This window comes from Pseudophryne corroboree, chromosome 6 (genome assembly GCF_028390025.1).
Source record: "Pseudophryne corroboree isolate aPseCor3 chromosome 6, aPseCor3.hap2, whole genome shotgun sequence".
In the NCBI taxonomy this organism is placed as follows: Eukaryota; Metazoa; Chordata; class Amphibia; order Anura; family Myobatrachidae; genus Pseudophryne; species Pseudophryne corroboree.
In genome coordinates, this window is record NC_086449.1 from 837826269 (window position 1) to 837840479 (window position 14211).

The 14211-nt window shown below is 50.3% G+C and overlaps 1 protein-coding gene across 1 annotated transcript in view; it reads right to left on the bottom strand.

Moving 5' to 3' along the window:
• LOC134933875 (solute carrier organic anion transporter family member 1A2-like) overlaps positions 1 to 12864 on the bottom strand; it is a 133429-nt gene extending 120565 nt beyond the window's left edge. Inside the window, 2 exon segments of the mRNA XM_063929414.1 lie at positions 5947 to 6042; positions 12778 to 12864. Of these exon segments, the coding sequence (XP_063785484.1) occupies positions 5947 to 6003 (57 nt within the window). The 5' untranslated portion in view covers positions 6004 to 6042; positions 12778 to 12864.
• Between the last annotated feature and the right edge of the window lie 1347 nt (positions 12865 to 14211).

The following is a 14211-nucleotide window of genomic DNA, read 5'->3' on the forward strand; positions in this document are numbered from 1 at the left end:
GGATGGATACTAGTATACAATTATGGATGGACTGCCGAGTGCCGACACAGAGGTAGCTACAGCCGTGGACTACCGTACTGTACTGTGTCTGCTGCTAATATAGACTGGTTGATAATGAGATGTAGTATGTATAAAGAGGAAAGAAAAAAAAACCACGGGTAGGTGGTATACAATTATGGATGGACTGCCGAGTGCCGACACAGAGGTAGCTACAGCCGTGGACTACCGTACTGTACTGTGTCTGCTGCTAATATAGACTGGTTGATAATGAGATGTAGTATGTATAAAGAAGAAAGAAAAAAAAACCACGGGTAGGTGGTATACAATTATGGATGGACTGCCGAGTGCCGACACAGAGGTAGCTACAGCCGTGGACTACCGTACTGTACTGTGTCTGCTGCTAATATAGACTGGATGATAATGAGATGTAGTATGTATAAAGAAGAAAGAAAAAAAAACCACGGGTAGGTGGTATACAATTATGGATGGACTGCCGAGTGCCGACACAGAGGTAGCTACAGCCGTGGACTACCGTACTGTACTGTGTCTGCTGCTAATATAGACTGGATGATAATGAGATGTAGTATGTATAAAGAAGAAAGAAAAAAAAACCACGGGTAGGTGGTATACAATTATGGACGGACTGCCGAGTGCCGACACAGAGGTAGCTACAGCCGTGGACTACCGTACTGTACTGTGTCTGCTGCTAATATAGACTGGATGATAATGAGATGTAGTATGTATAAAGAAGAAAGAAAAAAAAACCACGGGTAGGTGGTATACAATTATGGATGGACTGCCGAGTGCCGACACAGAGGTAGCTACAGCCGTGGACTACCGTACTGTACTGTGTCTGCTGCTAATATAGACTGGATGATAATGAGATGTAGTATGTATAAAGAAGAAGAAAAAAACCACGGGTAGGTGGTATACAATTATGGACGGACTGCCGAGTGCCGACACAGAGGTAGCTACAGCCGTGGACTACCGTACTGTACTGTGTCTGCTGCTAATATAGACTGGATGATAATGAGATGTAGTATGTATAAAGAAGAAAGAAAAAAAAACCACGGGTAGGTGGTATACAATTATGGACGGACTGCCGAGTGCCGACACAGAGGTAGCTACAGCCGTGGACTACCGTACTGTACTGTGTCTGCTGCTAATATAGACTGGTTGATAATGAGATGTAGTATGTATAAAGAAGAAAGAAAAAAAAACACGGGTAGGTGGTATACAATTATGGATGGACTGCCGAGTGCCGACACAGAGGTAGCTACAGCCGTGGACTACCGTACTGTACTGTGTCTGCTGCTAATATAGACTGGATGATAATGAGATGTAGTATGTATAAAGAAGAAAAAAAAACCACGGGTAGGTGGTATACAATTATGGATGGACTGCCGAGTGCCGACACAGAGGTAGCTACAGCCATGGACTACCGTACTGTACTGTGTCTGCTGCTAATATAGACTGGATGATAATGAGATGTAGTATGTATAAAGAAGAAAGAAAAAAAAAAACCACGGGTAGGTGGTATACAATTATGGATGGACTGCCGAGTGCCGACACAGAGGTAGCTACAGCCGTGAACTACCGTACTGTGTCTGCTGCGACTGGATGATAAATAATGATATAAAAAATATATATATATCACTACTGCAGCCGGACAGGTATATATTATATAATGACGGACCTGCTGGACACTGTCTGTCAGCAGAATGAGTTTTTTATAGAATAAAAAAACACCACACAAGTCACACGACGAGTGTTTAACTTTTTCAGGCAATCACAATATAGTATACTATACTGGTGGTCAGTGTGGTCAGGTCACTGGTCAGTCACACTGGCAGTGGCACTCCTGCAGCAAAAGTGTGCACTGTTTAATTTTAATAATATGTACTCCTGGCTCCTGCTATAACCTATAACTGCTCCCCAGTCTCCCCCACAATTAAGCTGTGTGAGCACAGTCAGATATTATACATAGATGATGCAGCACACTGGGCTGAGCACAGATATGGTATGTGACTGAGTCACTGTGTATCGTTTTTTTCAGGCAGAGAACGGATTATATTAAATAAAACTGCACTGGTGGTCACTGGTCAGTGGTCAGTCACTAGTAAACTCTGCACTCTCTAGTACTCCTAAGCTCCAGTAAATCAAGTGTCTCTGTCTCAATCTCACTCTCTCTCTTCTAATCTAAATGGAGAGGACGCCAGCCACGTCCTCTCCCTATCAATCTCAATGCACGTGTGAAAATGGCGGCGACGCGCGGCTCCTTATATAGAATCCGAGTCTCGCGATAGAATCCGAGCCTCGCGAGAATCCGACAGCGTCATGATGACGTTCGGGCGCGCTCGGGTTAACCGAGCAAGGCGGGAAGATCCGAGTCGCTCGGATCCGTGTAAAAAAAGCTGAAGTTCGGGCGGGTTCGGATTCCGAGGAACCGAACCCGCTCATCTCTACTTATTGCCTCATATAATAGCCATAGAGCCACTAGCTGGTTGCATCAGGTCTATCCTAAATATTGGGGGCTAGAGGTGGGAGGTGACAGCCACAAATGGTCACTCTATGCCATGGACTCTATTGTCCCCGCACAGCTGTCTCCCAATGTGGTATAAATTCCACACTTCATACTCGGCTATCTCATGATGTAAAATATAGCTCATCCATTACATACTAAACCCAGATATAATTTCCTGTGCTAGATAAAACAAATTAAATATTTTGTCACTTCTAAGTTTCAACCTCTCTGCAGCTTCTCACACTGTGGACCACCCTCTCCTGCAAATCCTTAACTCTCCAGGTCTGCGTGATACTGCCCTCCCCTGGCTGTCCTCCTGGGTGTGGTTCATCAAATCGACAGTATCTAGGTCGACAATGTTTAGGTCGACCACTATAGGTCGACAGTCGCTAGGTCGACATGGATGGAAGGTCGACAGGGTTTCTAGGTCGACATGTGCTAGGTCGACAGGTCTAAAGGTCGACATGAGGATTTATTTTTTTTGTGTGTGTCGTTTTCTTCGTAGAGTGACCGGGATCCCAAATTAGTGCACCTCGTCCCCTCGCATGGCTCGCTTCGCTCGCCATGCTTCGGGCATGGTGCCTTCGCTCCGCTACCGCTTTGCTCGGCACAGATTACCGTTCCAATCGTAGTCCACGTGTATCGTTAAGTATGAAAAAATTTAAAAAAAGAAAAAAACGTGAAAAACTCATGTCGACCTTTAGACCTGTCGACCTAGCACATGTCGACCTAGAAACCCTGTCGACCTTCCGTCCATGTCGACCTATAGTGGTCGACCTAAACATTGTCGACCTAGATACTGTCGATCTTCAGACCGGATCCCGTCCTCCTACCTCTCTGATCGTTCCTTCTCTGTCTCCTCTCATGACTACACCTCTCCCCTCACTTCCACTAACTGTAGGTGTCCCCCAAGGCTCTGTTCTTGGTCCTCTCCTTTTCTATCTATACATCCTCTCTAGGAGAACTCATTGGCTCTTTTGACTTCCAATACCACCTCTATGCTGATGACACTCAGACCAACCTTTCCTCCCCTGATCTCTCTCCTGCTCTAGTCACTCGTATCTCCAGCTGTCTCTCTGCTACCTCTTCCTGGATGTCCCAGCGCTTTCTCACCCTTCATATGTGTAAGACTGAGCTGATCATCTTCCCTCCCTCCCACATAACCTCACCTCCTACAATCTCATTATCTATAGATGGCACTACTGTCTCCTCTATCCCCCAAGTGCGCTGACTTGGAGTAATCCTTGACTCCTCCCTCTCCTTCACCCCACACATTCAGCACCTCTCACACACCTGCCGTTCTCATCTCAGAAACATTTCCAGGATCAGACCCTTTCTCACCCTGGAGGCTACTAAGGGGTCTATTTATTAAGCCTTAGATGGAGATAAAGTGGACGGAGATAAAGTACCAGCCAATCAGCTCCTAACTGTCATGTCACAAACTGGGTTTGGAAAATGACGGTTAGGAGCTGGTCGCTGGTACTTTATCTCCGTCCAAGGATTAGTAAATAGACCCCTAAGGCCCTCATCCACCCACTGGTCATCTCCAGACTGGACTACTGTAATCTCCTCCTGACTGGCCTCTCTGACCATTACCTCTCTCCACTCCAATCTATCCTCAATGCTGCTGCCCGGCTTATCTTCCTCACCAAATGCACTATGTCCACCTCCCCTATCCTACAAGCCCCTCACTGGCTCCCCTTCCCTTTCATAATCCAATTCAAGCTTCTCACACTCACTTACAAAACGCTCACCCACTCCTCTCCAAGTTACACATCTAACCTTATCTCCCTTCACACTCCCACCTGCCCACCCACTTCACTCCACAAATAAATGCTGCCTCTCCTGCCTACAGATCACTTCCTTCCAATCCCACCTCCATGAGTTCTCACGTGCTGCTCCCTACCTCTGGAATTCTCCCCCTCCCCACTCTCCACGTCTCTGCAGAACTTCAAACGGGCTCTCAAGACACACTTCTTCACAAAATCTCATCCTAATCCTCTGTTCCATGCTCACTGTCTACCCCATCTGTGTCACCCCTGTCTGTCTACCCCTCCCCTTTAGAATGTAGGCTCTCATAAGCAGGGCCCTCAATCCTCATGTGTTTTTCTTCTCTAACTTAGACTATCTTCTAATCCATATTCCCTACGACGGGACCTAGCCCTCGGTGTCTGGCATCCTGATGCTTATCTCAGTGTCCTGTCCCTGGATGGGAATTGTCTACATACCTTTACTGCATTGTCTTGTACTGTAAGTTGCTGCGGAACCCATATAAATAAATTACAATTGCAGTGATTGGAGCTATGCTATTAGGCATTACCATACCCAGTGACGTAAGTTTGTCCCAGTTGCCCGGAGGCAAAATAAATATTGGTGCCCCCCTATTTCCTATATAAAGATAAATATATGTATGTATGTGTGCACATTATGTGTGTGTGTGTGCGTGCGTGCGTGCGTGCGTGCGTGCGTGCGTGTGTGTGTGTGTGTGTGTGAGTGTGTGTGTTTATGGAGTGTTCTGAAAAAAAATTATATACTGTATTTATACATTTAATTGTCTTTTATTTTAACTCACACACTTCTTAGCAGTCATACCCAGGATTAGAACCCATGACCTGTTGCACTGACAGCAGACACCTTACTGATAGAGATATTTGCCCCTGTATAGGAAGCATGAGAATTCTAACTATATAAAGTTACGTGTAATTGTCAGAGAAGTATCTTCATATAGTTAGAATTCTCAAATTTCATATACAGGAGCAAACAGTTTCATCAGTAAGGTGTCTGCTTCCAATGTAATAGGTCGTGGGTTCTAATCCTGGGTGTGACACTTGTAAAATGTGTATATTCAGTATAATAAAGAGGGTGTGATTTGTAAGGTGCAGGGACCAGTGAGGAAGTCAGCCACTGAAAAGATAGCGACAGATATCAATTAATTTAGGGGGTAATTCCAAGTTGATCGCTGCAGGAATTTTGTTAGCAATTGGGCAAAACCATGTGCACTGCAGGGGGGGGCAGATGTAACATGTGCAGAAAGTTAGATTTGGGTGGGTTATTTTGTTTCTGTGCAGGGTAAATACTGGCTGCTTTATTTTTACACTGCAAATTAGATTGCAGATTGAACACACCCCACCCAAATCTAACTCTCTCTGCACATGTTAAATCTGCCTCCCCTGCAGTGCACATGGTTTTGCCCAATTGCTAACTAAATTCCTGCTGCGATCAACTTGGAATTACCCCCTTAATTCAATGGTGTCACAGAATTGGAGGAGAGGTGCCCCCTTCAGAGCAGGAGCCCGGCGGCAGATGACTCCGTTGCCTCCCAGAGTTCTGCCTCTGACCATACCAGGACATACTGCCCCCAACAGCTTTATACATATATTATGTAGCACATTAGACTCTGAAGAGGTATCCCGGCTACTTACATGGAGTTTGGAGACGCGGCATCGCTTCTGCGCAGGGACTGGAGTTTGTGTCACCATTATCTTCTACTTCAGACCAATACTGATTTATTCTCCCTTCTGCAAAACAAAAAGGACAAAAGTTGAATAATAACATATAGTCACAGTATCACCGTTCAATCAGTAACATAGAGACTGAGACTACGACTGCTCTGTGTGTGCGGCATCCTCCAGCTGTGCTAATGGGGCCCAGTCACCCCGCCCACTGCGATCCATGGTATGTCCAATCACCACCAAGTCATGTGTCTAAATTGTACAGAGGGTGTTGGTCCAAATGTCCAGATCCTATAACCTAAGGCCAACTGGCTCAGGGGCATTTTAAGAGAGGAGGAGGCCCGTGTTCGGCCCCTCCTCTCTGCCCGGAGCGCTAGAGGGCTCAGACTCTACTGAGCATGTGCAGATTTCTGGGAAAATGACGCAGCGGCCATTTTTCCTGAGATTTCGCTACTGCTATGTGCAGAGCTCCGTGAAAATGTCAGCTGAGCCATTTTCACTGTGTTCTAACAGCGCTGCAGATGCCGGTGCTGGACTTCGGAGGGGTGAGTATTTTAAAAATGTGCACAGTATGTGCGGTGGGGGCCCCCTCTGGACTCAGGGGCCCGACTGCACCCATTATAGAAGCGCCAGTGAGCTGGCTCCAAGCTGTGTAAAAGGGAACTGAGGGTGCAGTGAGAAGTAAAAGAACAATACTCTAATATAGGACTGGGTCATTACACCTCTACGCCAAGTGCACCAGGCTCCAGCTGTGCCCCTGTGATCAGGGAATCTGTATCTAATCTTCTTGTGACCAAATGTAAGGTTGAAATGACTGAGGGTGCAGAGTGCTCAGAGTAACGGCATGCTGGGGTGATACCAGTGGCTCAGAGTAGCGGCACGCTGGGGTGACACCAGTGGTTCAGAGTAGCGGCACGCTGGGGTGACACCAGTGGATCAGAGCAGCAGCACACTGGGGTGACACCAGTGGCTCAGAGTAGTGGCACTCTGGGGTGATACTAGTGGCTCAGAACAGTGGCACACTGGGGTGATACTAGTGGCTCAGAACAGCGGCACGCTGGGGTGACACCAGTGTCTCAGAGTAGTGGCACGCTGGGGTGACACCAGTGGCTCAGAGTAGTGGCACACTGGGGTGACACCAATGGCTCAGAGCAGCGGCACGCTGGAGTGATACCAGTGGATCAGAGCAGCAGCACGCTGGGGTAACACTAGTGGCTCAGAGTAGTGGCACGCTGGGGTGACACCAATGGCTTAGAGCAGTGGCATGCTGGGGTGACACTAGTGGATCAGAGCAGCAGCACGCTGGGTTGATACCAGGAGATCAGAGCAGCAGCACACTGGGGTGTACCAGTGGCTCAGAGCATAACACGCTGGGGTGTACCAGTGGCTCAGAGTAGCGGCACGCTGGGGTGATACCAGTGGCTCAGAGTAGCGGCACGCTGGGGTGATACCAGTGGCTCAGAGTAGCGGCACGCTGGGGTGATACCAGTGGCTCAGAGTAGCGACACGCTGGGGTGATACCAGTGGCTCAGAGTAGCGGCACGCTGGGGTGATACCAGTGGCTCAGAGTAGCGGCATGCTGGGGTTTACCAGTGGCTCAGAGTAGCGGCACGCTGGGGTGATACCAGTGGCTCAGAGTAGCGGCACGCTGGGGTGATACCAGTGGCTCAGAGTAGCGGCATGCTGGGGTGACACCAGTGGCTCAGAGTAGCGGCATGCTGGGGTGACACCAGTGGATCAGAGCAGCGGCACGCTGGGGTGATACCAGTGGCTCAGAGTAGTGGCACGCTGGGGTGATACCAGTGGCTCAGAGTAGCGGCACGCTGGGGTGATACCAGTGGCTCAGAGTAGCGGCATGCTGCGGTTTACCAGTGGCTCAGAGTAGCGGCACGCTGGGGTGATACCAGTGGCTCAGAGTAGCGGCACGCTAGGGTGATACCAGTGGCTCAGAGTAGCGGCATGCTGGGGTGACACCAGTGGCTCAGAGTAGCGGCATGCTGGGGTGACACCAGTGGATCAGAGCAGCGGCACGCTGGTGTGATACCAGTGGCTCAGAGTAGCGGCACGCTGGGGTGATACCAGTTGCTCAGAGTAGCGGCACGCTGGGGTGATGCCAGTGGCTCAGAGTAGCGGCATGCTGGGGTGAAACCAGTGGCTCAGAGTAGCGGTATGCTGGGGTGACACCAGTGGATCAGAGCAGCGGCACACTGGGGTGACACCAGTGGCTCAGAGCAGTGGCCCGCTGGGGTGACACCAGTGGCTCAGAACAGCGGCACGCTGGGGTGATACCAGTGGCTCAGAGTAGCGGCATGCTGGGGTGACACCAGTGGCTCAGAGTAGCGGCATGCTGGGGTGACACCAGTGGCTCAGAGTAGCTACACGCTGGGGTGATACCAGTGGCTCAGAGTAGCGGCATGCTGGGGTGACACCAGTGGCTCAGAGTAGCGGCATGCTGGGGTGACACCAGTGGATCAGAGCAGCGGCACGCTGGGGTGATACCAGTGGCTCAGAGTAGTGGCACGCTGGGGTGATACCAGTGGCTCAGAGTAGCTGCACGCTGGGGTGATACCAGTGGCTCAGAGTAGCGGCACGCTGGGGTGATACCAGTGGCTCAGAGTAGCGGCATGCTGGGGTTTACCAGTGGCTCAGAGTAGCGGCACGCTGGGGTGATACCAGTGGCTCAGAGTAGCGGCACGCTGGGGTGATACCAGTGGCTCAGAGTAGCGGCATGCTGGGGTGACACCAGTGGCTCAGAGTAGCGGCATGCTGGAGTGACACCAGTGGATCAGAGCAGCGGAACGCTGGGGTGATACCAGTGGCTCAGAGTAGTGGCACGCTGGGGTGATACCAGTGGCTCAGAGTAGCGGCACGCTGGGGTGATACCAGTGGCTCAGAGTAGCGGCACGCTGGGGTGACACCAGTGGATCAGAGCAGCGGCACGCTGGGGTGATACCAGTGGCTCAGAGTAGTGGCACGCTGGGGTGATACCAGTGGCTCAGAGTAGCGGCACGCTGGGGTGATACCAGTGGCTCAGAGTAGCGGCACGCTGGGGTGATTCCAGTGGCTCAGAGTAGCGGCATGCTGGGGTTTACCAGTGGCTCAGAGTAGCGGCACGCTGGGGTGATACTAGTGGCTCAGAGTAGCGGCACGCTGGGGTGATACCAGTGGCTCAGAGTAGCGGCATGCTGGGGTGACACCAGTGGCTCAGAGTAGCGGCATGCTGGGGTGACACCAGTGGATCAGAGCAGCGGCACGCTGGGGTGATACCAGTGGCTCAGAGTAGCGGCACGCTGGGGTGATACCAGTGGCTCAGAGTAGCGGCATGCTGGGGTGTCACCAGTGGCTCAGAATAGCGGCATGCTGGGGTGACACCAGTGGATCAGAGCAGCGGCACGCTGGGGTGATACCAGTGGCTCAGAGTAGTGGCACGCTGGGGTGATACCAGTGGCTCAGAGTAGCGGCACGCTGGGGTGATACCAGTGGCTCAGAGTAGCGGCACGCTGGGGTGATACCAGTGGCTCAGAGTAGCGGCATGCTGGGGTTTACCAGTGGCTCAGAGTAGCGGCACGCTGGGGTGATACCAGTTGCTCAGAGTAGCGGCACGCTGGGGTGATACCAGTGGCTCAGAGTAGCTGCATGCTGGGGTGAAACCAGTGGCTCAGAGTAGCGGCATGCTGGGGTGACACCAGTGGATCAGAGCAGCGGCACGCTGGGGTGACACCAGTGGCTCAGAGCAGCGGCCCGCTGGGGTGACACCAGTGGCTCAGAACAGCGGCATGCTGAAATGCATCTCAGTTGCAATGCAACGCATACAAACACTGTGCTATGCAGCCGCCTGTCTCAAAGTTGGCTTAAGGGCCGTTTTGTGGTGCAGTGCAGCCAGCACTGGCACTGACTGCACCCCTGCCCCCCTGTAAGCAGCTCTGCACCACCTATTATACTTCTTGCCCAGGCAGGATGGGCGCTTCTTTCAGCTCAAACGACGCCCAGTCCATGAACCATAAACAGCGACCATGCCACACTGACTCACTGAGGATGAGGGCAAGGGAGGGAGGGGCCTCAGGGGAGGGAGGATTAACTAGTATAATCCGCCAATGGCTGCCTGAAAGAAGTTCAGATCAGTCAGCTGAGCAGGAAGCAGCAAGGCAGCCCTTGCTCTGCCTTCAGATATCAGTCTTTCCTGTGGGGGCCAATGTGTGTGGGATGTTTTCTTGTGGGGGCCAGTATGTTTTTTTTTCCTGTGTCGGCCAATCTGTGTGGGGGTTTTCTCTGTGGGGGCCAATGTGTGTTTTTTTTTTCCTTGTTAGGGCCAGTGTGTTTGGGGTTTTTGCTCTGTTGGGTCTAATCTGTGTTGGGTTTTTTCCTGTGGGGGTCAGTGTGAGTGGGTTTATTCCTTGTGTGAACCAGTGTGTGTTGTATTTTTTCCTGTGGGCGCCAATGTGTGTGTGGGGTTTTTGCTTGTGGGAGCCAATGTGTGCATGGATTGTCTGTGCAGGCCAATGTGTGAGAGGGGTTTCTCCCTATGGGGGCCAATATGTGTGAGACTTAGCCCTGTGAGAACCAATGTGTGTGTTTTTTCCGGGTGTGGTTCATCAAATCGACAGTATCTAGGTCAACAATGTTTAGGTCGACCACTATAGGTCAACAGTCACTAGGTAGACATGGATGGAAGGTCGACAGGGTTTCTTGGTCGACATGTGCTAGGTCGACAGGTCTAAAGGTCGACATGAGGATTTTTTTTTTTTTGAGTCATTTTCTTCGTAGAGTGACCGGGATCCCAAATTAGTGCACCGCGTCCCCTCGCATGGCTCGCTTCGCTCGCCATGCTTCGCTCGGCACAGATTACCGTTCCAATCGTAGTCCACGTGGATCGTTAAGTATGAAAAAATTAAAAAAAAGAAAAAAAATTTGAAAAACTCATGTCGTCTTATGACCTGTCGACCTAGCACATGTCGACCTAGAAACCCTGTCGACCTTCCGTCCATGTCGACCTAGTGACTGTCGACCTATAGTGGTCGACCTAAACATTGTCGACCTAGATACTGTCGATCTTCAGACCGGATCCCGTTTTTTCCCCCTGTCGGGCTATTGTGTGTGTGGGGGGGGGGGGGGGGGAGTTTCCCCTATGTGGACCAATGCATGTGTTTTTTTCCCTGTGGGGGCCAGTATGCCTTATTCAGATCCTATTGCAGATGGGCGAAGTTCGCAAACAGACAATTTTGCATGGGAGGATGGAGTGTCGCGAGAAATGCAGGCGTGTCATGGCCATTTTAGAGGCCAGCCGATGATGCCACCTGCATTTGCTGCGATCAGAAGCATGGTGGTGGTGCCCCTGCATACTTAGCCATGCGAAAAAAAGACGTCTTCTCTCGGGTGCAGCTCTCTGCAGTGTAAATAGATTTCCTTGTGAAAGAAAAGTGCAATCACGATCTTTTCTGTAGCACCGCACACAGAAGCCTGTCTGCGCTGTGTTTAAATGGGATCCAGTCTCTAGGTCGACACTGTCTAGGTCGACCACTAGTGGTCGACAGTAATTAGGTCGACATGGTTTCTATGTCAACAGGGTCTCCAGGTCGACGTGTTCTAGGTCGACAGATCAAAAGGTCGACATGAGTTTTTCACAATTTTTTTTCTTTTTTAGAACTTTTTCATACTTAACGATCCACGCGGACTACGATTGGGAACGGTAACCTGTGCTGAGCGCAGCAGTAGCGAAGCGAGGCACCTTGCCCGAAGTATGGCGAGTGAAGCGAGATATGTGAGGGGACACGGTGCACTAATTGGGCTTCCCGGTCACTGTACGGAGAAAATGTCACCAAAAAAACATAAAAAACTCATGTCAACCTTTTGACCTGTCGACCTAGAAATCCTGTCGAACTAGAAATTCCTTCGCCCTAGCATCCCTGTCGACCTAGTGACTGTCGACCTTCCATACCACACCCGATTAGATGTAGGGGACAATCCTGTACCTCGGAAGGTGTGTCACTTATATAGAAATGATGTCACACTGCATCTGTTACATCATTCCTCAGAGTCGCTGCTGCTCCACGGAACCGAATACTACAGTATGTTCTCTAGGGAGAGGAATCAGCTAATAAGGGAAGTCATTCCTTTTTGGGGCACGCTTATATAGTATTTATGATTATAGAAGTGATTATACAGTGTAACACATATAGACAGTCCCTGTGCCCCGATATTTTAATAAGAAGTGACATAAATATGTTTTAAACTAAATAAGCGTTTCTCTAACCATGAATATAAGAGTTCCCTTATCAGCCCAGGCTAATTCCTCTCCCTAGAGCTTGCAGCGCGCCTGACCTACACAGTGACTGACAATGCAGCCTGCAGCCCCCTGCCCACCCACTCTCTCTGCAATAGACCATCGGACCAAACATCGATAGTCAGCTACAGAAAGAATCCCAGATTAGACCCGTAAGAAAATGGTTAAATGTAAGATTCAAAATTCCCCCCCCCCCCCCCCCCCACCCCCAACTCCCAACTCCCAAATAAAATAGAAAAATCCATAACAAGCTCCAGACCTCTCAAACTGGCCTCCGGAGGTGGTGGGTGAGGGGTTAATGGTTAATTAAGAATTAATAATATTGTTTTTTACAGTCCCAGCAAGCCTTTCACAGCATGATGGCACTTGTAGAACCAGAAGTGCCAGCATGCCGGGACATCAGTCTGCCTGTAAAAAACATATTACAATAAAGACAAGACACACACACTCCGATTGTTGTAATTATTTATTTACTAATAAACACTCCCCGCACATTCCTCATTCACCAGCGTAATACTTACACCATCCCGGGAAGGACTCTCCGTTCCAAGGCACCCAGGGCTTCTTGGCAGAACAGCAAACGGAACAGACCCTAAAGCACTGTCCTTGTACACTGTGTACAGAACCGCAACAAAATATCAGGTCGCTCCAGGACACTGCCACAGAAATGAATAGGGAGGCGCTGATTGGCTGAGAGCGGACGCTGCATTAGTAACTGTTCCCGCTTCCTTCCATCCTGCACAGAAGAGGAGCGATGCAAGGACTGGGAGCAGTAACTGCTGAACAAGGGATGTGTCAGCCAGAGATTTATTTCATAAATGATTACAACATTTGGCGTGTGTGTGTCTTGTGTTCATTTTCACATTTTTATTTACTGGTGGACTACAAGCACCAGCAGGCACTTAATGCCCAATATTATTAACTCTTAATTAGAGGTGAGCGGTTCAGATTACTTGGAGCCACTCTGAACTTCCGGGATCTGAGTCGCTCCGAGCCGCGGCTCATGTGTGCCTGCAGATCAAGACAAAACATCATCCTGCCGGCGTTGGATTCTCGCGGGTTTTGGGTTTGATATATATGGGAGCCGCGGCTGGCATTTGGCGCCATTTCACTCCAGTCACGCTGCTGTATGCTGCGCTGTGCTCTGCGGAGTCCATCCCAGTGACTGTGTGGAAAATAATGCTGTGACTGTGTCCATAAGGGGCTGTGCTGCTGTCAGTGTGTTCATCTAAGGGGCTGTGCTGCTGTCACTGTGTCCATAAAGGGCTGTGCTGCTGTCACTGTGTCCATCTGTGGGGCTTTGCTGCTGTCACTGTGTCCATCTAAGGGGCTGTGCTGCTGTCACTGTGTCCATCTAAGGGGCTGTGCTGCTGTCACTGTGTCCATAAGGGGCTGTGCTGCTGTCACTGTGTCCATAAGAGGCTGTGCTGCTGTCACTGTCCATCTACGGGGTTGTGCTGCTGTCACTGTGTCTATCTGAGGGGCTGTGCTGCTGTCACTGTGTCCATCTAAGGGGCTGTGCTGCTGTCACTGTGTCCATCTAAGGGGCTGTGCTGCTGTCACTGTGTACATAAGGGGCTGTGCTGATGTCAGTGTGTCCATCTAAGTGGCTGTGCTGCTGTCACTGTGTCCATCTAAGGGGCTGTGCTGCTGTCACTGTGTCCATAAGGGGCTGTGCTGCTGTCACTGTGTCCATCTAAGGGGCTGTGCTGCTGTCACTGTGTCCATCTAAGGGGCAGTGCTGCTGTCACTGTGTCCATCTAAGGGGCTGTGCTGCTGTCACTGTGTACATAAGGGGCTGTGCTGCTGTCACTGTGTCCATAAGGGGCTGTGCTGCTGTCACTGTGTCCATAAGGGGCTGTGCTGCTGTCACTGTGTCCATCTAAAGGGCTGTGCTGCTGTCACTGTGTTCATCTGAGGGGCTTTGCTGCTGTCACTGTGTCCATCTAAGGGGC